The sequence below is a fragment of the Falco biarmicus genome, chromosome 9 (assembly GCF_023638135.1).
Source record: "Falco biarmicus isolate bFalBia1 chromosome 9, bFalBia1.pri, whole genome shotgun sequence".
Lineage (NCBI taxonomy): Eukaryota > Metazoa > Chordata > Aves > Falconiformes > Falconidae > Falco > Falco biarmicus.
In genome coordinates, this window is record NC_079296.1 from 52,241,020 (window position 1) to 52,266,638 (window position 25,619).

Sequence of the window (25,619 nt, forward strand, 5' to 3'; positions counted from 1 at the left end):
GGTATCCAAAAACATGCTGCAAACTTTTGATGTTTAAACCAGTCTTTCAAAATGTTAGTGTTAACTGTTCTTGACTTACTGTTGTATCTAATGTAACACTCGCTATTTAGACTCTATGAAATCTGGTTAAGTTTTTTAGTTCACGTTCTGGACAGAATTTGCATTTTTACTCTGAATTTACTTAATCTTTATCCTTACTGAAAGCACAGATTTTTTTGACTGATTCATGTGTTCCTTCGTAGTTGTTTAAGTACAGGTGCCTACCTTCAGTCTGGATAATTTTATATACTAGTTTGTCAGTGGAAGAATTAGTACAGATTCTAGTACAAACCCCTACAGAGCTACATCCTTGGTAGGAACTTACCTGCTTGCAGAGGCTGTTAGTGATGGAAATCCGTAAAGAATCAACTTCTTCAAGGTCAGTCTGGGTGATACTAGGTCAGATTTGAGTCATAATTCCTTTCAAAAGATCGAGTGAGGGTGTGAGAGGTCTTTTTACTGAAGTTCAGTTGTAAATAGATCACCCTGTACATCCTTTACTTGCTGTATAGAATCTATGTGGGAAGATACATTCACTTCTAATTCTGTGGGCTAGGATGTGTAGCAGGTAGAAGTGACACTGTTGTCACTGTGCTGAAGGAGTAGGCTCTTAAACGTAACCGCTAGTCTCAACAACAGTATGCTTAAACTGTTTTCAAGTGGAATTGTTCTTCAAAGCCTTCACAAAGACACTTAAAAATGGGTATTTCTATACTCAGACACAGAACGTTCATGTAACTCATTTGGCCTCATTTTGTTGTGTTTGTTCAGATGCTGAACAAAGAAGAATCTATTTACTAGAGACAGTCTAGTGTCCGCTACTCAGAAAAAGCTCAGTGGTGAAGTTCCCAGAGGCTCTGGCCTGTGGCATCTTTTCCACTCACCTTTTAGATGAGTACACTTTTTTTTAGCTTACACAGAAGTGTGTTCTGATTTGTCCCTGTTTAAATTCCATTGTAAGCTTTTGGTGGAGAATGGGCATATGCCCCTAAGTGGGCTTTCAGAATTATTTTTCGGGTGTTTTTTTAGATGCAAATCTTGAGCCTTGACTTCTGTCTACAAGGCTACCTCCTGTGAACATCTACAGATAACTGTGGCTTTGGCTGACTAATTCAAGGAAGAAATTTCTTTAGTAAAACACTTTCACAGTAGAGCTTTTGGGGAAGTAGTTTCTTTTTCTGTCCTCCTGCCCTCCCTCCCTTCATTTTCTGTGAATGAGCACGGAGACCTATCAAAATGTCTTTATTAATAGGCCTTTTAAGCCATGCAAAGATTTTAGCTGTACTTGGGAAAGCCAACCTGGTTGGTGAGGTCTGTTACATACACCAAGATTTTAGGATAATTGCATCTTCATTGAAAGCATAGGAAAGGTTTCTTCCACACACACTCGCTGTCTGTTAATTTTCTCAGATTCTAATTAAATGAGTTCATTTCAATGACTTTTTTAATAAGCTGAACTTCAGAATGGTTTCTTTGTATTCACAGTAAAGGCCATTGTTTAAAAGTTGGCTTAGCACCCTTCACTAAACCCATGTTCCTAATGTGAAGTTGTGGCCTTTCCATAGTGTGGTGATCAGGCTTGAGTTGACAATTTTAAAAAGCCAGCATCTGCTTTTTAATGTGTAGGTAATTATTTTTTTTTTTTTAAGGAATTGGTTAAGAAAGGTAAAACATTAGAACTAGTGTATAAAAATGCTAATTTTAATTTAAACAGGAAAATAGAAATTATGTGACTTTAAAACTTTCAGTGCAAATCAGATTAATTCTACTTTCTGTATCTGAATCTTGTTTACGCTGCTTTATAACTATTCCATATAATGTGAAATTACCATACTCTTTCTTCCAAAACCTGATCTACAACAGATTCTGCCTCTTAACAACGGTCTATTTGAAGTTGATACAGAAGTATTTTGGCATTAATTGGCTCGTGATATGGTCAGCTATAGAGAATACTTGTATTGTTTGTGTGAGAAGAATGAACAACTCCTCTTACCTGAAATGGAATGTCTTAGTTATGTTCCCTGCATATCGTCACATAAATAATCTTAATTAAGGCTTAAAAAAACCCTATTACAAGAAGCATCAAAGTAGCCAGGAGCCTGTTAGGCACTTGCATCTATTACACGTGTTTGCTGTAGGCAATGCGATCCCAAGTGATTTCTTAAATGAGGTTTACCAAATGGAGTCTGCTGAAGATTAAAACCCAAACCAAACCCAGTTTTCCTGACATACTCTCATCCCTCTTCTTTACAGACTTGGGATGAAGGATTACAAGGATTGAACATTGCTATCTGGTGTATGGTGGTTGAGTAAATATTTTTGTCTCTACCACTCTTTCTCTACTGTTTTAGGTTCTATACGCGCTGGAAAGAGTGGGAGTCGTGGTATTCCCAAAGCTTTGGTTTACATTTCTCATTGCGAGAGGAACAGTGGCAGGAAGACTGGGCATTCATACTCTCTCTTGCGAGCCAGGTAAGAAAACTTCTTTATGAGATGGCCCTTAGAAAGGATATTTTAATCTCTGAATAGAAACTTCAAGGACCCAAAGTATTCTTCAGGAATAAAGAGTTTCCATGTGCAAAGGAAAACGTTCCCCTTAAGCCAGCCATCTTAAAGTATCACTGGCTAGACTCTTCTGCCAGGAGGGAAGGGTTCATTTAAAATTCTAATTTTTGAGCTTACCATGAAGCAGTACAGTACAAAAAAGTATGGGTCTTTTGGTGTCAGAGTGAAGTCTGTAGAATAAACCAATACACAATTGTGTATTTAATGTGTTGACTCCTAGAGCATGCCTACAAATCTGTAAGCTCAAACTACTTGAACTTCAGCAAGCTGGTATTTTGTAATTCCCCTCCAAAAAAAGAGATGTACGTTCCTGTACGCTTCCAACTACAGGAATATTTTTAGCTCATTTTCTAAAGCATAAACATGATTTTGGTGCTATTTTCTTTGTTTTGGATGTGCTTTCTTGCTATCATCGAAAGGTATTTAGCTTAACCTGTCCTCAGATGAGTGAATTATTTTTAGACTAAACATTTTGTAGAGTTTCACTTCTAACTGGGGAATGAAATATGTTAGATTGAATCTGGATGACAGGAGAAAGAATTATTACTGACAGGTTACATTCTGGAGCAAGCTGAAATGTTTTTGCTTATTTCCAACTGACATGTAATAGTCTTCCAGTGTTTCATTTTTCCTGTAAAGCTAGATCACTCTTAAAAGCATTTTCTGTCTCAATTTGGAGATGTGTTTTTCAAATTTCAGAGTAAAGAATGATAAGTTCTGCTTCAAGTGATGTCTGTCTTTGTGTTTGGTTCAGCCTGGAGCGAGTTTGGAGCAGACACACATTTTTGTACTTGCACATATTCTTAGAAGACCAATTATAGTTTATGGAGTAAAATATTATAAGAGTTTCCGAGGAGAAACACTAGGATATACCCGCTTTCAAGGTAAGCCTTTAGTCTTTCAAACTGAGTTTTAAAAAGAGTTGAGCTATAAATCATAAACGCAAAGGAAGTTGGAAGGAGAGTGACATTACGCCACTAGTTGGAAGAGGATGAAATTATGGTTTAGGTGAATTTTCGTTAGCTATTAAAAAACCCAAAACAATCCCCTGAAAACTTGCAGGTTTTCATTGTATAGTGGGCATGCTGCCTGTAGCCACAGTAAAAATGTGTTTCTACCTCCGCTCAACTTGCCTTTAGTTGGTAATTTATGTAAAATAATCGGACTGAAAACTTCACAGAAGTTGTATGGTTTGTACTGCTGTAAGACACAAGAGATTTAATAAATGGAATTTGAAATTTCATTCACTGGTACTAATGGCTGCAGATGTTCATTTTGGAAACTGTATCGTATTTAGCATTTTCTGAAGGAGGCTCGTAAAGTTGGGGGCGAGGCAGGCAGAAGGTGTTTGCATTGGCAAGTCTCTCACCAGAGTGATGGTGGGGTCTGTGGATGCTCTTCCAGGACGAAGGAGCACGTCTTGGCACTCTGCAGCACTGCAGGAGGTGGTCTGTGAGGCAGTCCTTAAGAACAGCGGAAAGCTGCCACCCTCGAAGCAAGAGGCAAGGGTATACAAAGAAAGGCAGAGAAATTAAAGTAGGGTTGAGAATGATAAAGTTGAGCTTTTGTTTGTAGTTGGTTAAAGTAGAAGAGGTGGCAACTTGAATGTATATTGCAGAGGCTGAAAAGGAAGGAATTCTGTTCGTAAGTGCTCTACCAACAGATAATTATGAGGTATGAGGTTAGGTAACTTAGATACAATTGCAAAATATTGGCCGACTGATAATGTAAATCTCATTTTCTGCGAAAGTGAATTCCGTGATGTAGTTAAGGGAAGGTTTTAAAATTTGTCTTGAGTTTTTGTAATTCGCAGTTTACAGCAAGTGTGATGCAAAATAGTGACCTATTTCTCAAGTAGTACTATACACTTGCATAACTCGATCAGGTTCCTTCTGACTGTTCCTCCTCCTAGTCTTCTGGGCAAACAGCCTAACTATCCTTAAGATAAATGCGAAGATGATTAGCTGACAGTCCAGTTTTGCTTAGACATATGTTTGTAGATTTATAAAGATGTGTATTCTGTTTTGCAAGCCAAATACATGTTTGGGTGACTTTCCCCAGTATCACGCGCTAACACTTTATTATTTAAAGAATAAAAACCCAAGAGGGGATTGGGAGCATCTGTAGATGCTCAGCAGTAAACAAAACCCATGTGGGAAGAACTGTTTGATCAGATGCTGTGGCTGTGCTGCAGGGTGTTGGTTTTTCCCATGGTTCATCTTCCTGCCTTCAAGTACATCTGCTTTGACAGCTCTCCTACAGTTGTTTTCACCAACACATCGCCATTTATTTATATCTTAGCAGAGGACTTCCCAAAACCTCTCCTGTGATTTTAAAAAGAGCACGCTACCTTTGGAAGTGGGCAGAGCTGTGTTGTGTAGAACTCCAGACTGTGGCGTTAACGTCGCATGTGTAACCTATTAGAACTGTTCGGTCTTCAGAAAATCACTCGGCTTGTAAGTCTGGGGCAGAGACAAAACTTCTTTCTGTGAGGAAATGAAATGTTCTTTTGAAGAGTATAAAAAAAATTTGGTACTCTTTGTAGTTACATGGTATCGTTTATTAGAGATGATGAAAGGATAGACTGGGAAAGAACAGTTATTCATGTGATACAGATCTGACGCTTCAGGTTTGTGTTGCTTTTTAACTTAAAGGCTGAGTGGTTTGCAAGATGTTTTTATTTTATAGATTGGGCATTGAGGCAGACAAGTGTTATGTGGCCTAAATACGCTGAAATTGTTTTCTAGCTCTGTGAACCAGAAGGTAACCGGGTGTCTGGGGGACAGTCTTTTACTAGACACACATTTCCAGGAATTTAGTCAGACGGATATTTATGACTTGTGATTTGCTTGCCACAAGCCACATCATCCATACATAGAAACACACAGCACTGAACAGGTGAACTTGGGAGTCCTGTGTAACTTCTGTCCCTGTCCAACCACATTTCTGTGGTTAATGTGTGCTAATTAAATGCTAGCAGCACAGCTGAAACCAAACAGCCGTCGGACTCGGAGTAGTATGGGCTGCCAAGACAGGTCTGTAAATGGTACAAGACGTGGTGTTCTGGGCTTGTGTGCGAGCCTTGCTTGGCATGTGCCCCTTCGGTGGAGCTCTGAGGAGTGCTCGGGCTTCTCGGACTTGCCGTGTAGCACCCTGCCTGTGTGTTCAGATCACATTCACCAAAAAAGAAAGATTGTGGGTTATAATAGAGGTGGGGAAGTGATTTTTAACTTAACATCACGGTTCAGTTCATAGTGCCGTGGCAGGTATTGTACACACCCTGTCCACCCCTGAAATCTCCCTGATCAGAACTTTGTTCTCCAGGATTCCTTGCTCCAGCGTGGGATCCTTGCTGTAACTGCTGTGAATCCCGTAACTGACAGCCTCCTTGTTTCCTAGATTGCAATTGACTGTTAATGCTTCTTTAAATATTAAAGCTTTGACAGTGAAAGATCCATTTACTCGGCCTGAAGCGTGCTCCTGGTCTAGCCGCATGTATTTAGTGGCACGACTATACAGCTTTTAAAATTAAACAGGAAAAAAGGTGACCGAAATGATTATCGGGTCAGGCTGGAGAAACTGAACCCGGTGTGGATGGCTTCACGGGTAGGTGTTACCCCGTACTCTTTATTTTCCATGGCTTGTGTGCTTGTCAACTGTTCTTATGCTACCTTATCAATTTATATCAGATTGCCTTTTATAAATCTTAAGAGCACAAGATATTCTCCCTGATAATGCTTGAAATTCCCTTCTTGTGGAGCTCAGCACATAATGTTGAGGAGGAATGGAAAGCGTAACACATCCTTCTGTCTTGGGGTTATTATTAGTGGCGAATTCTTACTAAGATAAAACAATAGTGTGAAAAAATTTCCACAAAGTTGCTGAATTTCAATGTAGAGATCACAGCAAGGCAAACAGACTAGTTCCACTCCTGAAAGGTCACGTAGCTGTGCTTGATGCAGGAGTTCTGTGGTGTTAGATGCGGTATGAGATGGCCACAGAGATGAGACCCTTTGCTTATCAGTGACTTCTGTAGCCCTGAAAGCATTGTGTAGTGCCTGGGGCCAAAATCTACCAGTTGAGGTCAGTAAGGCATTAACTGTCTGTATTCATTGGCAATAAATTAAATTAATCTTCCCCACATCGAATCGGTTTTGCCTGTGATGGTAACTGGTGAGTGATCTCCCTGTCCTTATCTTGACTCACAGTCTTTTCGTTGTGTTTTCTTCCGTCTGGCTGAGGAAGGGGAGTGAGAGAGCGGCTGGGTGGGTGCTCAGCAGCTAGCCAAGGTCAACTTGCCACGCTAGTGTAACTGTCCTGAGGAGCTGGCACAGGTGGCAAGTGGAGAGAGAGGACCTTCTGATAGATCTCTACGATCATAACTTGTGGAAGAAGGTGGGTAAGCAGTCATCCTGAGGGTGCGGATGCCTTGAGTTCTGAAAGGCCTCGGTAACCTAACCAACATGTAGGTAGGTAGCGCCGTCATACTTAAACAAAGCATACAATATTCATAGATCGGTTTCCCCCCGGCTGCTTGATTGTTCTGCTGCTGCTTCAAAAGAAAGATTGGAAAAAAGTTCATGAAGTTATTTCTGTGAGTATGCATTAAGACTGGATTGCCAGGAACTGAGGGAGTGTCTTTGCTACGTTTGACAGTTAGCATGTTATTTTCAGTGTAATTTTGAATTTTGACCAGATGCTCGGTTCTTTCCTGCAGTGTAAAGGCTTGAAGTTTTCTACTTAATGCTTATCCCTTGTTCTGCATCTCTTGTGTTTAGCATTGAATCACAGTGAGACTTCATTGTAACGGGGATGGGAGGAAGGCCGCGCTAAAAAGGTGTTAAATGGATTTGTCCTTAGAACTAGATGTTGTTAAAAGTTGTGGGAATCTTAACCTCAAAGAAGTAGAAAGACTTTTAGGTATTTCTTGATTGCTAATTCAAGAATAGGGTAAACAAGGGACAAGTATTTACTGGTAGCCCCCGCTAATTTTTGTTGCGGCAAAGATGAGTTTTAAACTCAGTTAAAACCTCCAAACCCACCCCCTCCTCAGACCTCATCTCCATGGATGTTGGAGTAGAAGTGAAGTGCCTTGTTTTGCTGCGGCGTCTATTCCTCGCTTGCTGGCAGCAGCTGTACCAGGAAAGGTTGCTATGCTACACGTGCACTTAAGTTTATGCGTGGCTATTTTTAAACTGTCACAAGGTAAGGCATGCTTTTGCTTAAGTTGTCTTGCAGCAGTACACACCAAGAATTACTGACGTTCCTAGAAGAAAGGAGCTAGAGTTTTATTTTGAGACTTCATGCACCTCAAGCGAATTCCTGTCTTTTAGCAATAAAAACATTGGTGAGGAAAAAGTGCAGTTTCTTTCAGAATTTGTGACATCGGTAACTTGTTGTAGCTGAGTAAAATAGGATCAGCTTTTCGGTGGTTGGTTGCTTTGGGTTTTGGTGGGGGTTGTTTTTGGAGACTAGGTATGCATAGTTGATGTAGGTTATTTTAATCTATTAATACAATGTTTATGAGAAGTCCCATTGCCTCTGGGATGGGCTACATGCTTAGGTGCTGAATAACGTTTAGTGCAGCAAGTTCTTCTAATAATAAGTTTTGTAAGCAGATGGTGGAATTTTTGTTCTGGTAAAAATAGGCATCTGACTGTAGCTTTTATTTCTGTGATGCAGAATCTGATTTTTTCCCTTTGTAATTTTTTTAAGACATATTTAAGAAGAGTTGCTAAACCTAAGACTGCTCTTCTAACCTCGTTCTTTGTTCATTGCTATATTATAGACCATAGGTTTTTGGGGTAATGTGGTATTGGTTGTAATTGTGATCGCTTTTGTACAATTGCAGAGATACTTTACTAATCTCCTGTTAACCTAATAATAATCAGCTGTATGAAAGGTGTGACCTATGTTAGTGCAGACCAATCCAAGTCCATTTAAAATGCTTGTGTAATTTGTCGCTGCTACTGCATTTAGCCAAAAGCAAAAGGTTTGTTTCCGAATTCTTCATTGTTGAACACTGCAGTTTTGTCTTACCCTTTCTTTTAACTTGTCTCAGGTGTATATTTGCCTTTGTTATGGGAACAGAGTTTTTGTTGGAAAAGTCCTATTGCTCTGGGCTACACAAGGGGCCATTTCTCCGCTCTGGTTGCCATGGAGAACGATGGCTATGGCAATCGAGGTGCTGGTGCTAACTTGAACACTGATGATGATGTTACTGTTACCTTTCTACCCTTGGTGGATAGCGAGAGGAAATTACTGCACATTCACTTCCTTTCTGCTCAAGAGGTAAGAAATAGCTGTGTAGCTGGTCACCTTTGTCACAGCTGCTTATTTAAGCTGTGGCCTCAGCAGTCTCTGTAGGCCCGTATGTTTTTGCAGTTCAGAGAATTCCAGGGAGTGTACCGTTCTGATTAATTAATACTGCTGCCTTCCCCGTCATTTGAGGTGATTGAGAGGTGTTTTCCCACAAATTTGATGCTTATTTATAGCTCTGTAAATTGAATGTAACTTCACTGTGCATGCGAATACAAGCGTACCTTAAAAAGGACCGAGAAATAAGGATTCTGACACTGATGTGAGACTGAAATACAGCTGTTTTTTGTTTGGTTTCTTTTTTTTAAAAGATGTGACACAAATATTGGCCAGTAGTTACAGCATGCTCTACCTCTTTTTCTAGTGAAATTCAACTCTCTTCTTCTTTATAAAAGACAGGGAACTACCTCAGTGAGGTGTGTACACGGGGAAAGGGAGGGTTGGAAAATCTGAAGTAATTGCTAAAAGTGGGCATCCTGTAAATAAAGGAGAAAAGGTATGGGCTTTAATCTAGAGAAGGATATTTTTTTTCAGTAAGCTGCAACATTTGTTATGGCTTAAAAGAGGAAATATTTCATGCCAAGAACTTCTAGGTTCCTAAAAACTACTTTATAAAGCCAGAAGACTCTTTTAGGAGTTATCCTCCTTATATATGGTGCCTACCATAAATAATGAGTTGCTTACAAGTAAATATAGGAGCACTATATTGGGAATACACATCTGAAAAATGTAGAAGGGAAGAATAGCTGGGGAATATTTCCAGACCCTTCAAATTTTGGTGGAAGATGCAGTGTGCATCCGTGTGGCTTTTGGGGACTCCCAGCTGCAGTGAAGTAGTGTGCTAACTCTGGCAGCTCTGAAAAGGAGCTGCGTTGCTGCCCTAGCCTGGGTGCTCCGGAATATCACAAGTGGCTTGCCTAAAGTTGCTGGTGACGTTTCAAGCATCGTTCTCAATCTGTTTTCTCTCCCCCAAAGATAGGTAATGAGGAGCAGCAAGAGAAACTGCTTCGGGAATGGCTGGACTGCTGTGTGACAGAAGGAGGGGTTCTCGTGGCGATGCAGAAAAGCTCCCGTAGGCGCAATCATCCACTGGTCACCCAGATGGTAGAGAAGTGGCTTGATCGCTACCGACAGATCCGCCCTTGTACATCGCTTTCTGATGGTGAGGAAGATGAGGATGATGATGATGAATGATGAGGAAGAAACTGGAAATTACCAGCGCAGAGTGTCTGACCCGGAGTTAGCGTTGTGCTCTAGCAGTTCGTTGTGGAACGACCCAATTCTAGGGGAAACGTGCTGTAAAGGGTTTTTCTAACCAGCATGGAGAGAGTCTAGAAGCTCATCTGCTGCGTGAAGAGAGCAAAATGGGCTGGACTACAGTTTGTATTAAAACAAAGAAAAAGAAACAAAAAACAGCTAATTTTATTATCAAGACAGAAAAAAACCATTTTTCTTTCTGATTGTAAATCTGTCTATAAATGTACCGCATGTGGTTGTGTAAGAGGTTGTGTAATAGGAAAAGTATACCAGCATCTTAATTATTGCGAAGAAATTTTTCAAATAAGGGCACTTATGAAAGCACGTGTTAGACGGATCTCTCTTCCCTCCGAGATTCTTTTACAGTAGAACTTGGTATTCTGCATCACCCTTTAGATACTCTGACACAGTTCCGTGAAAGGCCCATTTATGTGAAATCTCACTAGTGCCCAGGTCAGATTGTGAGGGGTTTTTTTTTGTTTGCACAAAATAGCCACAGCAAGTCATAAGCAAAAATACATTCATTATTTTACTAATATTTGAGTTACTGCTGTGCCCATATAATAAAATCTAAACTCTACGGAACAAACTGGAAGAGAAGCTAAATTTTTCATTGAGTGAAATTATTTGTTTCCTGAAAAGATGATTTTTTTTTTTTTGGTTGGGTTTTTTCATATTTTTTTTTCTTCTAATAGTTAATAGATTCCTTTCAGTATATGTAAGAATATTTATTCAGAGAAGTGACCTAAAATATAGGGATTTTATTCCAGTGAGCATACACTAAACAAAATTGTGTGAAATTCGAGAACTCAAGACATGATTGAGAATTTCATATTGTCAGAACTCTGTCTTGCTGTGATACAAACTATATATCATTTTATCATTTATTCATCAACTCAAACATTGCTGCAAATGAAAAAACACCTTTTTAAAGGGTTATTCCTCAGTCATTAAATCTAGTGAGAATACACTCGGCAGTTCTGATTAAAAAGAAGAATCTATGCTAAAGTTGTTATTAAAAGCACTGTTATATATTTCTCAGTATGTAAACCTGGGAATTTCTTGCATGTTGATTGATGTGGCCATACTTAAACTTATGTAAGTTCCTAAGATTGTAAGTTCAGAGTATATTCTCCAGTAGAAATTTTATTATATTTGATAACTTTAGCCATGTAACCTGTAATGGATAAAGTTTATCTAAAAATCTCACTTAAACACTAAAGGTTAATGCCAGTTTTTACATATACAGTGCAATTCAGGTTGTCTGGAAAAGCACTTTTGATGGTGTGGTGGTTGACTAAGGAATTTTGCAGTAGATGAAATTGTTTGAATTAGAATTTGGAAAGAAGCCCCATAGCACATATTTTTATGTAGTTCAGAGCTATGGAAACCCTGAGGAACTTGCTGCTTTTTCTTCCAAATGCTGCTTAGATGGTGTTGAAATGTGCACAACTCCTACATAAACTTGGTGACAGCACCGCAAGTATAGGAATAATGAAGTACTGTATTAATTTAGCAATTTTCCCAGCACAGATTCCATTGAGGTTTATTATGAAATGTCTTCACCTTTTTTTTTTTTTTTTTTTTTTTTTTTTCCTTTGGCCATTAGATCTCCTCAAGATGGATGCATGCGCAAATTTCAAAGAATGCATGCTTATCTGCAATGTACGTATGATTTACCTGAACTAAATAGGCAAACCGCAGATACTAAAGAGGTTCTTCACAAGCATATGGTCCTGTTTCAAGTTTGCTTTCTAAATCGTTTTGGGTTGGTTTGTTTTTTTTCTCTCCTTTTTTCTTACCTTGCGGTGAAATCCTTTTTATACCTTGTCTAGCTGAGGACGTGAAGGTTTTCTGTCGGGGGAGCGGAGTGCAGAGTAAGCTGGGATGAGAGTTTCCCTGATCTGAGCTGGTGTGCTCGGTGGCATCGTTGATCCGTTGTGGCATAACCCGCCCCACTTCTGGAGGCCCTTCTAGCGCAGGGCTAGGCCTGCCAGCTTGAGCAGCTGTGCTTCAGTGGCCGCGCTGCTGTAAATTCAGATCCCAGCTTACCCAGGACTGGCTCCCCTGTGCAGACCACCGTTTGGGTGGACAAAAGGATAAGCTCCTGCCTTCAGTTGGCTACTTCACGGGGTGTGCAGAACTTTAACACCCCCCACCCCCTCTTTGCTTTCTGCAGTACTGTTCCGTTTAAGGAAGTAAAGCTTCCGTGTGACATGGGGGGAATAACCGATGTGAAAGTCTACCTTGAGCCAAATTTTGACGAGCGCCTTTCCTCGCCTCCCGTTGCTGTACGTGGGCAGCCTGCGTTGTGGCCTGACGATCCCCGTCCCCAGCCACCACCTCACCACAGCAAGTGGAAGTTCACCATGAGTCAGTTCAGCCGTTTTCAAAAGCATGCACCGTGCTCTCCAGTATTTATCTAGTTCTGGTATGAGAGGGCAGTCCTGGTACTTCAGAGCTCTTGGCTTTTTTGATCATTATTGTTTTGTTCTGATGTGCTGTAAAATGGTATGTTCAGGTTACCGTGCTTCACAGGTCATTTCGGAACTGGTGAAGGATCTTTTTCAGAATCCAAGTTAATCCAAACCTCATGTACCTGTAGATTAAAGAGATGCAGTCCCCTGCTTTGTGCTAGCACGGTAGTCAGTGTATGTTAATGGGTACTCTCCTTGAATCACATACTTGAAAGTTTACAAGTAATGAGGTTAATTTGCAAATGCTACCTTGCAGCTTGTCAGCAAGTTCTGCTCTTTTAGCCAAGTACATATATATAAAACTGGGTTTCTCCGTGTTATTTTCCTCATATTATTGCTCGCAGCAGCACGTGCTTTCCTGGCACAGAACTTGGCTTTTCATTGCTACCTCCTTTGCATCTGGTTGTTTTTTCTGGTTTAATTTATGAATTCCTCAGTGAAAAATCCCTGTATTTCTTTTGTTTTTAATATATTAAAATTTAGTAATTCTGGATTCTTCCAAAGTTCTGCTGCATGGCTTATGGCAAATATTACTAGATTGTGTTTATTCCATTAACAGAATCTGTTTGTGTGCATTTATAGAGACCCTTATTTAATTGCCGCTTCCCCCCACTGCCCCCACCCTTTTGTTCAGTAACTTCCCTTAACACCTTCTTTTAGGTTTTATTTGGTGTCTTGTCACCTTCAAGCTGCTTGTTTTAAGCTGCTCTGACATCCATAGTCAACGGAGAGCCTCCCCATCTGCCTGCCCGAAGCATGACAGCAGTGTGGCTCTGTCAGCAAAGTAACGGCACAGAGCCGCAGCAGCGACTCCTTTACTTCCCGTTTCCTTCCCCAATAATCTTCCATTTGAGAGTTGCAGCATGCTGCTTCCCGGCACTTTAACACATGGTAACTGCGATGATACTCTTCCCTTTCCACGTCCATGGATCTTCTCTTTGCACGTTTTGCTGGTGGTTGCGCTGCAGACGCTTGAAACCCAACAGCAGAGGGAACTTCTCGAACTGCAGCCTGTTACCAAAACGTGTCCTTTCGTTTGTAACCCTTGGGATCTCGGATTTCCGCTCCTGTGGAGCTTGCAGGGCTCCAGTGGAAGCTGCCTGCCCACGTTTGCATCCGTCCTTGGTTTGGGTTGAGAGGCAGGTTGGGTGTCAGCTGAAGAACACGGTGTTGCCTGTCCTCTGGGGGGTCTGAGCCGAGCCCCTCGCTGTCCGGCTGCGGTCCCCGCTGCTGGCAGCAGATCCCCGAGGAACAACAGCTGCACAAGATCCTGCGACGCAGGGAAGCACTTGCACCCATCTGGGATGCAACTGCTTATTGAAAAACAAACCAAAGTACCAGAGCTAGTTTATTTTTAAAAGCAACTCTAAACCTTAACATCAATGAAATGGTTTCCTATTGGTTTTTACTGTCGTTTCAGCATTTCCCAAACACCTTCTCTGTAACTAACCTGGTTTATCATCCTGGTTTCTCGTGGTGGTCACGGATAATCACTGCTGTGCTATGTTGATTGCTGACAAAGAGCGGTCACTCATCTATAAACGGTGACCAACTTTTAACATGTGCGAAGTCGGTAATTAGTTTTCAGTTTAATTTAAAGCAAACAAAATACAGACTTTTGTAACCTAGATGCTTTTTGGTTTCAGCTTTTTTTCTTGGTCCCTCTTCAGACCAAGCTCCGTGCCTCGTCTGACGCCGTGTGTGCTGGCACTCTGATGCAGGGTGGAAGCAAATGAACGGGTGTTTTGTCCGGTGGGGCTCGGAGCCGCTAGCACCTCTAGAGCACCTTTTCAGTTTTGTTCACTAGTGGTTTGTTAATGCTTCGTTTCTTGTGTGCACAAAATATGCTGAGGTGTAGTTGCCTTTGTAGTTTAACGGAAACCGTAGCATTTTTTTTTTTTACTTTTTCACCTAGGCTGCATGTAATATCCCACTTGACTTTAAATATTCACAAATTACAAATGTACAGCTTATGGATAGCACCCCCTGCAAGCCTGGATGGGAAACTGAATTCAGCAAGCTGTTTCCCAGCAGTGCAATTTTAGAAGCGAGCTGCACGCAGCAAGCCTGAACAGAGTTCCTACAGCACTTCTCCAAGGCTGCTGCAGGAAGCCGAGGCCATTCCTCGGCCGATGCCATCACAGTTTGCTGTAAGCGTCACCCTTCTGCTGGCGGGGACAGGAGCAGGTCCCAGTGGCTGCTCACGTGCCAGAGGTACTGAAGGCAGACGCGAGGAAAACTTACCTGCTCTCTGCTGCAAAATTGTTCGCTTTTGGAGGAGGGCACAGAGCCATCAGCGTTACAGTTTGTACCTCTCAGTGTCTCCAACTTAAAGCATTAGCCAGGTTGCAGCGAGAGCTCTTACCTTTCAGAAATTAAAGAAATTTTATCACTTTTTATTGAAAACTGCACTGAACGCTAAATGTCCACCTTTACAATAAACAAATACAATAACGGTAACACACTAAAACAAAACATACTTCTGATAGCCATTCGTTTTTATGTTGGTTTTTTTTTTTTTTCTTTCTGTTTGGGACAGCTTAAGATATTTTTTTTTTTCGTCACAGAAACAGGAATGTACCCATACAAAGGCTCAAAATAGGCCATCTTTTTAAAAACAAAAAGGCGATGATTCACAAAAGACTATGAATATAACATGTAACTAGTTGATACAAATCTAATAGGATTTGTTAAAATCAGTCACATCTAATAACACATTTTGAAGTGTTCTTGTATAAAATATCACGTGAAGAAAAGAAGACTTTTATCAATGTCTAAAAAAGTGGGTTTTGTTCATAGACAGTCTGACAAGTTACCATAAAAAGTGTTTCCTGAGACATAAGGAAATGCAACATTATTCTTGAACCCTTTCCAGCTCAAGACTTTTTTCCACTTGATAAAATAGCTGCAGATTTAAAACTGAGAAAATATATTTGAGTACAAATAGTGTGTGAAACTTAATACTTTCTTCTTTTTTTCTTTTTTTTTTTCTTTTTTTCTTTTTTTTTTTTTTCTTGCATCATTGCAGGGAGGGCATAGGTGAATGCACAGCTACTTTATTCAGTGTATTGGGCAGAGAAGAGACTGGCAGTTTCTTTTTTCATTAGCCTGGGAGGGCAGCGGCTGTTACCGGGAGCCCTTTCTGCCCTCCCCATCCCACAGATCCCAGCTGGAATGGCTAGAACTTAAACCTGGCAGGAGAACTTCTGTTATATGTCACTGGCCCTGTAAGACTGCAAAAAGGATTATTATTACCATTGGTTTTTTTCTTCCACTTCTAAGCCAGTACTGATGCCTCCCATTAGAAGAGGTAACCAGATACAAGAGTAAGGAAAGGGCTGAAGCCACATAATGGTTTCCTCTAACATTTCTATGTTAACTCTGTAAAGATGGCTTAATGCAATGGTTTGGAAACAGGTGCAGAAGCCCTGTCCTTCCCAAGGAATTGAGGGGGGAAAAAAAATATCTATTTTTATTCATGTGATTGATGCACAGATGAAGGAAACTTAACACACAATAACAGAAGTTGATCATTAATGTATCACATCCTAGTTTTCAGTTTCAGAAGGTGACTTCTTCAGGGCTTCTCCCCAGTCTTGACTGCTATCGCTTTGTCATTAACACTGGAACATCAATGATGCGTCTGTCCAAAATCAACGTTACAAATTTCGTATCAAATTCTTTTTTTTTTTAGTTTGTGTATAACTTCTTTTCCAATGTCTCTTGGTCCTAAGTTTATTGAATGATTTTTAAATTATCTGCTATTGCTCATTGGGATGTTCCCTGTTGTCCCCGTGTTTTGTGGGCTGGTTAGGAGATGGAGCTTGGGAAGGATGTGCCACTGTGGGAAGATTGTGAGTAACAGGGATGCCTCCAGGAATGATGCCCTCCATAGCTGCCGGTATTCCTCCTGGTGCGACACTGACCATCCCAGGTGGATACCTGGGAGAGGGGACAGAGAGAGGCAAGTTTGTCACGTCAGAGCTGGCCACAGACAGCACGAATAGCACAACCACCGCTGCAGAGGCTATGGAAAGACCGAGCAGCAAAGAGATTCCGCTTCTCTACTACAGCTGAGTTTGGTTTTTCTTTTAGACTACAAGGGAAAGCTCAATGTTAAATGTTAAACCAGTGCTGCTGCGTCTCGGGTAAATGTCCTCCACAGGACTGCATCTTGTTCTGTGCCTTCTAGCAGGTGGCTGAACCATAAGGAAACCTTTCTCTTTTGAAAAACTGGGTAAGGAATCCTCTAGAGTGCTCTGGGATGCTGGCACGCTGGCTTAAATCATCCCTGCACGTGAATACCTTTGAACACCTACACCCGGGTTGTAAATTTTCCCTCTCCAGAGGGTAGCTGCATCTTCCTCGTGTAACCAGAGAGCGCAGCTGAAAAACGGGGTAGGATCTGGTTCATCTTCTTTTCAAAGGATGGGGTGAGTTATGCGTGTTCCAAGAAATTCCAAGAGTTTGAGAAAGAGAAGAAGGGATTTCTTGAGCTGTCCACAGGGAAGCTGTCACATGGGGGCAATGTGACCATAACCCTCTGGAGGGCTCCTGGACACCCCAACCACCAGCACCTCCCGTGGCTGCCATCTCTGGAGGGAAAGGCGGAGGGGGAGCCGGGAGGGGAAGGAAGGTTTTACCTGAAGGTGCAGAGCTGACCCCTGTCCGCTTACCAGGGCAGCGGGGCCGCAGCTCCCCAGGGGCTTAGCAAGGATGAAGCACCCTGTGGCGGCAGCCAAGGCTTGTCCTTGGGGTGGTGGCATTGTCCCCATGCCTCGGAGCAGCCGGAGCAGGACGGAGGGGCATGCCTGCCCCAGCTTCGGATGTTCCAGCCTGTGCACTCTGTGTGGGACCCGCAGGTTCTGAGCACGCAGGGCCATGGCACATGCGTGGCCGGGGGCCTTGACCTAAGGCTCTGCGGCCGGCCGCATGCCTGCCCGCCCCTGCCCTCTAATGCCACCCCATGTGTCCCGCAGGGTTTTTTTTTGTATCTTGAGTATTCTTGGCAACGGTGATATGGTGAAAGCTGCCCGTGTTCCAGCTGAGGCCTCGTGCCTTGGTGTCTCTTATCAGCGTGCTTTGAGCCACCCAAAGTGGAGCAGTAAGTAACCCTAATCTCAGGGATTTGGGTGGAAATTAGGCCACCTGACTACGGACCTATATTTGGAGCTTTCACCCTGGCTCGCGACCCCGCGAGCTGGGCCAGGCTCCCTGTGGTCAGGGCACGGGCCGAAGCGGAGAGCAAACCTACAGCCGCTACTTCGCTTTAAAAGCTGCGTCCTGCGTGTCTGCAGGCCCGGGGGTCCTGCGGCTTACGGAGGCGCTGCAGCCGTCACTGCTGGCCCACCCGAACGAAGGCAGCGTAAACAGGCGGCTTTATAAACCCGTGGTTACATCGAGCAGCGCTGGTACTCCCCGCGGTGGGATCCCTGCTCCCCAGGGAGGGGGATCCCAGTCGCCGCCTGAGCCAAGGTAGCAGCCGTTACCGGGCCCCTGGGCGCTACAGCCGGGCTCCTGGGCGCTACAGCCGGGCCCCTGGGCGCTACAGCCGGGCTCCTGGGTGCTACAGCCGGGCTCCTGGCGCTACAGCCGGGCTCCTGGCGCTACAGCCGGGCCCCTGGGCGCTACAGCCGGGCCCGCGGGTGCTACAGCCGGGCCCCTGGGCGCTACAGCCGGGCCCGCGGGTGCTACAGCCGGGCCCCTGGGCGCTACAGCCGGGCTCCTAGCGCTACAGCCGGGCCCCTGGGCGCTACAGCCGGGCTCCTGGGCGCTACAGCCGGGCTCCTAGCGCTACAGCCGGGCCCCTGGGCGCTACAGCCGGGCCCCTGGGCGCTACAGCCGGGCTCCTAGCGCTACAGCCGGGCCCCTGGGCGCTACAGCAGGGCTCCTGGGCGCTACAGCCGGGCCCCTGGGCGCTACAGCCGGGCTCCTAGCGCTACAGCCGGGCCCCTGGGCGCTACAGCCGGGCTCCTGGGCGCTACAGCCGGGCCCGCGGGTGCTACAGCCGGGCTCCTAGCGCTACAGCCGGGCCCCTGGGCGCTACAGCCGGGCCCCTAGCGCTACAGCCGGGCCCCTGGGCGCTACAGCCGGGCCCCTGGGCGCTACAGCCGGGCTCCTGGGCGCTACAGCCGGGCCCCTGGGTGCTACAGCCGGGCTCCTAGCGCTACAGCCGGGCCCCTGGGCGCTACAGCCGGGCTCCTAGCGCTACAGCCGGGCCCCTGGGCGCTACAGCCGGGCCCCTGGGCGCTACAGCCGGGCTCCTGGGCGCTACAGCCGGGCTCCTGGGCGCTACAGCCGGGCTCCTAGCGCTACAGCCGGGCCCCTGGGCGCTACAGCCGGGCTCCTGGGCGCTACAGCCGGGCTCCTAGCGCTACAGCCGGGCCCGCGGGTGCAGCCCTCCCGTTCCCCCGCTCACCTGTACGTGGCGCCATTGAGCTCCGGATGAATCGCCTGCTGATCTATTACCGACCACGGAGCCGTTGTGACAAAGAATTCCTTATTCACGCAGTTCCTTAGGCTTTCTGGGATGCGCCCTGGAGTTGGTAATAAAGGTAATTATGCGTCAGGTGGGTCCTAGCTTTATCACCCTCTATTAAGCTACATTTTTTTTGCATGTCACTAGATTTGTTAGTGTAAAGGATGGGGGGGACGACACATCCCATACGCCTTGTTTCAGGAGGAGGTTTTGGCTGTCCCCAGGTGCACATTGCAGCACAGTCTCTTACCCTCAGTCCCAACTCTGTTTCGGGAAGGGTGGTTCCTCTGAGTCCGCCAGGGATGATGCTGTGCCTTCCACCTTAACCAGGAGGGCAATTTTTAGGACAAGAGAACCACCCATTTGCTGGAGTACTGTGACTGCCACCTCGGAGCAAGCTGAGTTACAGCAAGAGCTGGACACAGGTGCCTTCCCTGCTTCGGGGTTTGGTTCTGGCATGCAGTCGGCTGTGGTCTGCACCACCGTTTGGGCAGCAATTATCGCTTCGCTGTCCTTTGCTTCCCACTTACGCACACTAGTCTTTGCCACACTGCACAAGTGCCCCATTAATTAAAAAAAAAAACAACAAAACAAACCCCCACAGAAACCACAAACATGCTCAAATGCGGGTAAAGTTTTGTGTCTCAGCTCTTTTGCTGGGAATACAATCAGGGTTAGGCCCCTTTCCCCAGTATCCTGCCAAGACACAACAGGGTGAAGCCCTGTCTGTGCCTCTCCTGGCTCCCGTTCCAGGCACACACACACGAGCTAACCCCAGCTTCTCCGCGGGGCTGGGTACCTGTGATCGCACGCCGTATTTCAGTAGCAGCAGCTTCTCTCATCTCTAGTGACGCTTGCTCGCTGTACCAAGCAGTGTGTGGAGTACAGATTAAATTAGGAGCATCTTTCAACGGGCCTTGAGCGAAACTGGGAGCAGGGGGAGAGGAAACAAAGATTACTCAAGATTTAAAGAGAGAATAAAAGATGTTATGAGTAGCAGAAGATTTGTGGCCTGTCCTCTGCACATGCAAGCCTCCTTTCCCGGCCCCTCACCTGTGGCACAGGGGCTGGAAGCAGCCAGACAGGGTCCTGCCAGCCCAAAATGGCCACAGAAGTGCTGGGGAGGAAGCACAGTTCCCGTGCATGGCACAACTGAAAATGCACCAAAAAAGAGCCAACAGGGCTGAACCCCCAACCTACTGGGTAGTTGGTCTTAATGCTTCCACAGGAATAAATGTCTGGGCGTGTCTCTGCAGCAGCGCTGGGGATGCTGGCACAGGCTTTGGATCACCCAGCCCAGGGTGGGAGGAGGTGGGGGTTCACCCTTTATAGAAGCACACTTACTTTTTTAAAAAAAAGTTTCTGAAAACACAAGCAAACGGTCTTCAACGAGAGAAGTTGCATTCCCACTTACAACCAACCCCTTCCCAGCTAGCAGCAGCCTGTGGGCAAAAATGCCCAACATTCAACATGTTAAATTTGTTCTCATGGACTAATGAGCGTGGTTTTTTGTTTAACAAAAACCAGGCTGATTTCTTGTTTTATGCTCCTAGTGTCCCTTTGAACATCTGTCATCCCGGTGCCAGCCCACGAATGATGGATACCACAAGGTGCCACAGCCTTTTCCCAAACCAGTAGGACCATCCCCCAGCGCTGGCAGTGTGTGACAAGGCTCGTGGGTGTTGTGTGTCCCCTGGCCCCGCGAACTGGAGCTTTACCTAAATGGTTCAGACTCGTGCACATCAAGCGCAGCCCCTCGTATCCGTCCCTCCTTCAGGGCTTGAGTTAAGGCCTTCTCGTCCACCAGCCCCCCGCGCGCCGTGTTCACCAGGAACGCTCCCTGCCTCATCTGGCGGCGGCCGGGGAGAGAGAGATGAGGGTGAGCTCAGTGCAGTGACCCAACTCCTGTCCCGACGCAGCAGCAGGTGCCCTGGGGTGCCTCCCGCTGGGACTGCACCCCGCTTTTCAGGCTGAGTGGCTGTGCTCCTGCCCCAGAGCAGTCCCCACCCTGCTGCACGTGGGTTTTCTAGGGAAAGTCCAGCTCTGGCTGGTATCAGCAAACAAAACCCGCTCCTGCCATTGCCTCCCCACCACAGGCGCAGGGCACGCGTACCTGGCAGCATGCTACCCCTGGTAAGCACCGTGGGGAAACAGATGGGCTGGTGGGTGCAACCAGCTACTTTGGAGGTAGCCCCTAGGCACTGAGGCGCTGGCTCACTGTGGCCGCAACTGCAGAGGGATGCGTGGCCAGCAGTGATGTGTCGGGTTTGCCCGCTGAAGAGCAGAGCACTCTCCTTGGTTGTGCATGCGAAGTGAATTACCTGCTTAATCGTGAAGTCGTTGATAAGGTGGTGGTTATGTTCGTTAAGGTTACAGTGCAACGAGACACAGTCGCTCTGATAGAGCAGGTCCTGGAGTGTGTAGACCCGCTGGACTCCCAGGGACCTCTCTATCCCATCCTGCAGGTACGGGTCATAAAAGATCACGTTGAAGCCAAACGCCTTGGCTCGGACTGCGACCGCCTGTGCAGTGCGACCTGTGTGTGAAGGGAAGAGAGGCAGTAATTTAACTGATTCCCACCTCCCTGGCTTCACACTGCTGAGCTGCCCCATGGCCTGATCCCCTAGCGTGGCTTGGGGGCTGCCGTGGGTCCCCTGGGACCCCTTGGGCTCCCCAGACAGCCCCTGAAGGGATGCTGGCTGGAGGGGAGAACCCATGCCACCTTGCACAGGGAGGGCTGTGCTTGGCTCTAGCAAATGTCAGATGCTTATGTTAAAATTAAAAAAAAAAAAGCCAAACAAAGCAAAGGGTGAGGCCATTAGGCACCTGCCAGCTCGTGGCCATTTGAACATGTGGCACGATCCATGGCCATGCAGGTCCGGCAGGGAAGGCCCAGTGTGTGCCTTGGCCCCACCAACACGCAGCTCTGGACATCACAGAGAAACAATCCTCTGCGGTGCCGTGTCTACCAAGAAAAGCCAAAAATGGAAGAAAAAGAGTGTCGCCTTTTCTAGACGACTTGCGATAGATTTTTCAGCCTCTCACTGAACGGCTGGTTAATTGGGCATGATGAAGGCAACTGTCGTGGCTTGGAAGCAAAGGGCTACTATGGCCGCTGTGCTGGGGAAGGACGTGCAGCGCTGCTACAGACCCCCCCGGCCTGTCCCCGCCACAGGCTGTGCAAGTTCCACGTGCCCTGTGTGCCAGGTCTCAATTATTTATTTGTTAATTTTTCCAGCTAGCAGCAGCGTGGCAGCCCAGCGCGTGCCCGGTTAGTGGTGCACAGTGATGTCCCCCCGTGCATGCACACACCTGACGCCCTGCTGCTGCCCCAGAGAGGCATGGCTGAGCAGGGGACATCAGCCGGTTGCCTGCATGGACATCCAGCTGCCAGCACACAGCCAGGTACGCGCTGCCGCCCTCACCCTCGCCCTGCCAGACAGACCTTGGCTAACCCCGACCTCCTGCTGGAACCTGACCCACCCGCCTTGCTCCAGTTTCCCCATTTAAACGTGCTCATATGCCAGCTTTTTTGCACTAATTAGCCCAGGGCTTTGCAGGACAACAGCGTGAAGCAAGTGGGGCAAACGGCTGTGGCACAGAAACCAAGTGGAGATGCTGCTGTGGCATTTGTGGTGCAGCTCCCGGCTGGCACAACCCCAACAGCGGCCACCCTCCAGCAGCCAGAACTGCTCCCTACACCAGCACCTCGCCAAATCTCTGCTCACGATGGTGCCACTTTGCCTGCACCTGGCCATCAAGTGCTGGGTGAGCTTCAGCTGCCTGAACACACCTCCTGATCCCTCTCGTGATGGCTGGGCTTCGCTCCCAGAAGGGATATCCAAGAGGGCTGTCAGCAGAGGTGCTGATGATCCCTCTGATGCTGAAACTCCCTATAGCTATGGGTGAACTGAAGACAAATTTTGTTTTCCCCAGCCCTGCCCCAAGCAGGGCAGAATGTCTCAGGAAGAGCCAGGCTGGTGTAGCTGTGGTTCAGGGACAGGTTTTTTTGGGAGAGGATGGCAGCACTACCAAATGTAGTCCCTCCTGGGGCACTGCTGGGTTTCACCAGTGTTTCTCCAAGGACTCAGCCAAGGCTCACAAAATGCAGCTCCTTCACCAAAAAAATCAGCATTAAGAGGTGGTTCTGGTTTTGAAAATGCTCATTTTAGGTCCTTCTCAGGGCAGTGAAGTGGTGCTGAGTCTTCCTCAGAGGCTGAACATGGGGTCAGCAGTGCTGCACATGCTGCTCGCAGGCTGCCTGCCCTTCGCCCACCTACCGAAGCCGATGAGGCCGAGTGTCTCCCCCCTGATGCGGGCAGCACCGGAGGCCACCTCCCGGATCTGCTCCACGCTCTGCACCCGCGTGCCCTCCCGCAGTGCCTGGTAGAGCCACGTGTTCCGTCGGTAGAGGTTGAGGACATGGCAGACGGTGGAGTCGGCCGTCTCCTCCACAGCGGCCGAGGGGATGTTGCAGACGGCGATCCCTGCAGAGGCAACACCACAAAGCACAACCGTGGCTCAGGGGGGGCAGCCCCGGCCACCCACCCCACAGCAAAGCAGGGGGGCTCCTGGCACTTCATCTTCACATCACTCAGCCAGCCCATCCTTTTTTTTTTTAAAGCATTTGGAGCAACGTTTGCTAAGGATGTGCCTGGTTTAGGTACAACTGCCTGAAATCTCTGCAAAAACCACAGTGACCTGTAATACTCAGGGGTCCCCTACACTCCAGCGTCTCTCTAGAGTAAGGACAAGTGCAGATTTCAAGTGCAATAGCTATGCAGGAGTAACTCTAGCAGCAAAGGTTTGTTTTGCAATAGGAAGTCTTATTCTTGCTTACTTTAATCTACCTTCAAAGTGATTTAAATCATGCTGGCAGAAGTCACTCCTTTTCCACAAGAAGGCTGTTCAACTATTAAATTATTTAGGGATCAATAATTTGGTGCGCCCAAGCAGGATGGTGTGCCAGGTTGGCATGGCAGGGTCAGCTTCCCCTTCCACCAACAAGCACCACAACAGTCGACTCAAAACACCCCACAGCAAGGCTTGGGGTGATGGCTACCACCATGGCACGTGCACCATCAGTGCAGCCTCCACCACACACTCTGCAGGAAGAACCAGTTGCTCCTGCTGCAAAATCTGGAGGCTTTCTCAGAATGTGGCAAGTGGAGGGGGCACAGCCACGCTGGAGCAGCTCCCCCACCCCAGCACTGCCGCTGCACGCCTGCCTGCCCTGGCGCAGGTTTGGTAACAGACTTTTTGCTCCTTTGCCACAAAAGGCTTATTTGAAGCTGCTGTGTCCCTGCTCGGAGCTGCAAGTATTAAGTTCACTGGCAATGCCTCCCCGCTCGCTGCCCCGTCCAGGCTCTGGCTCGGTAGTGTGTGTAAGGGGGTGCTGAACTGCACCTCTATTCGGCAGAGCAGTTAAGCACATGCTTACATCCCACCGGATTCAATGCAATTTAAACACACATATTAAAGATGGATGTGTATTTACGTGCTTTACTGGACTGGGGCCTTTGAGTAGAAACCATGAAAAAGTAGGAGATAAAGACAGCGTAAGAGACTCAGAAAATCCCCTTCCACTGTGAGGGCCACTGATTCAAAGTCGAAAATCTGTTTCCCATCCCCCTGTCAATATCCCTGCTCCCAGGAGCTGCTTTTCTGTTTTCAAAACTGCTTTCCACCCCGTGGCTGTTTGAAAGACCTACAGAAAAACTGACTGACTCTACAGGGTGGAAAACCCCACCCCAACTAACCCCTAAACCACTGCTCACCTCCTCTCCCTTTCAGGTGACAGGGCCATGATGCCCCGGTCCCCATGAGCTCTTAAAGCTGGTGCTGTCCCATTTTACATTCCCCATCGCTTCCACAGAGGGCAACTTTTGATTTACTTTGGGGATGTGGGTGCAGCCCAGAAACCATGCTGAGCGCCTGCCCAAGGCCCTAACGAAGCAGCAGGGAGGGTTTCCCAAGATGACCACCCGCTTCGGCACCAGGCAACAGCTCCTGCCCGTTTGTAGGCAGAGGCCGTGGCTGCTCGTGGGGGAAGAGAAGAGACAAGAAGGCTGGAGGGTGACGGGTGACTCTAGCAGCACGTCCTGTCAGCCTGCAGCTCTGCTGAGCGTCCCCATCCCCAACCCTGCTGGGTCTTGTCCCTTTTCTGCTGGACCACTTGCTTATAGAGCTGGATGACACCAGACTGCCTTTCCCGTGAGCTTCTTACCCTGTTATTTGCCCTCGTGCCCCCAGGAGCAGGAGCTGCCGGCACCAGGGGGTTAAATACCCACAGTGGATAGTTCAACACCAGCATCTTGTTCTGGGGGTGTCTTCTGGGCCAGACCTGGTCCCACAGGTGGCCACTGGTGCGTGGCCAGGCACCGTGTTTAGGCACTGGTCATTCATTTATTGACTGCACAGTTTAAAAACTACCTTATGGAAAGCAATACCAATTAAACTTTACGCTACATTTGTGGGTAGTCATT

General features: G+C 46.6%; 2 protein-coding genes across 5 annotated transcripts in view; one reads left to right on the forward strand and one right to left on the reverse strand.

Annotated features, from left to right (window-relative positions):
- The window catches only part of ZRANB1 (zinc finger RANBP2-type containing 1), a 46,735-nt gene extending 33,586 nt beyond the window's left edge, over positions 1-13,149 (forward strand). For all 4 annotated transcript variants that reach the window (XM_056350759.1, XM_056350757.1, XM_056350756.1 and 1 more), the window contains 4 exons: positions 2,391-2,511; positions 3,359-3,488; positions 8,666-8,895; positions 9,898-13,149. In XM_056350759.1, the coding sequence (XP_056206734.1) occupies positions 2,391-2,511; positions 3,359-3,488; positions 8,666-8,895; positions 9,898-10,116 (700 nt within the window). In that variant the 3' untranslated portion in view covers positions 10,117-13,149. The remainder of the gene's footprint in view (positions 1-2,390; positions 2,512-3,358; positions 3,489-8,665; positions 8,896-9,897) is intronic.
- Positions 13,150-15,036: 1,887 nt separating this feature from the next.
- Positions 15,037-25,619, reverse strand: part of CTBP2 (C-terminal binding protein 2) — a 47,657-nt gene continuing 37,074 nt past the window's right edge. Inside the window, 6 exon segments of the mRNA XM_056350754.1 lie at positions 15,037-16,598; positions 19,075-19,192; positions 19,934-20,061; positions 20,853-20,983; positions 21,456-21,670; positions 23,415-23,621. Coding sequence (XP_056206729.1) covers positions 16,418-16,598; positions 19,075-19,192; positions 19,934-20,061; positions 20,853-20,983; positions 21,456-21,670; positions 23,415-23,621 — 980 coding nt within the window. The 3' untranslated portion in view covers positions 15,037-16,417.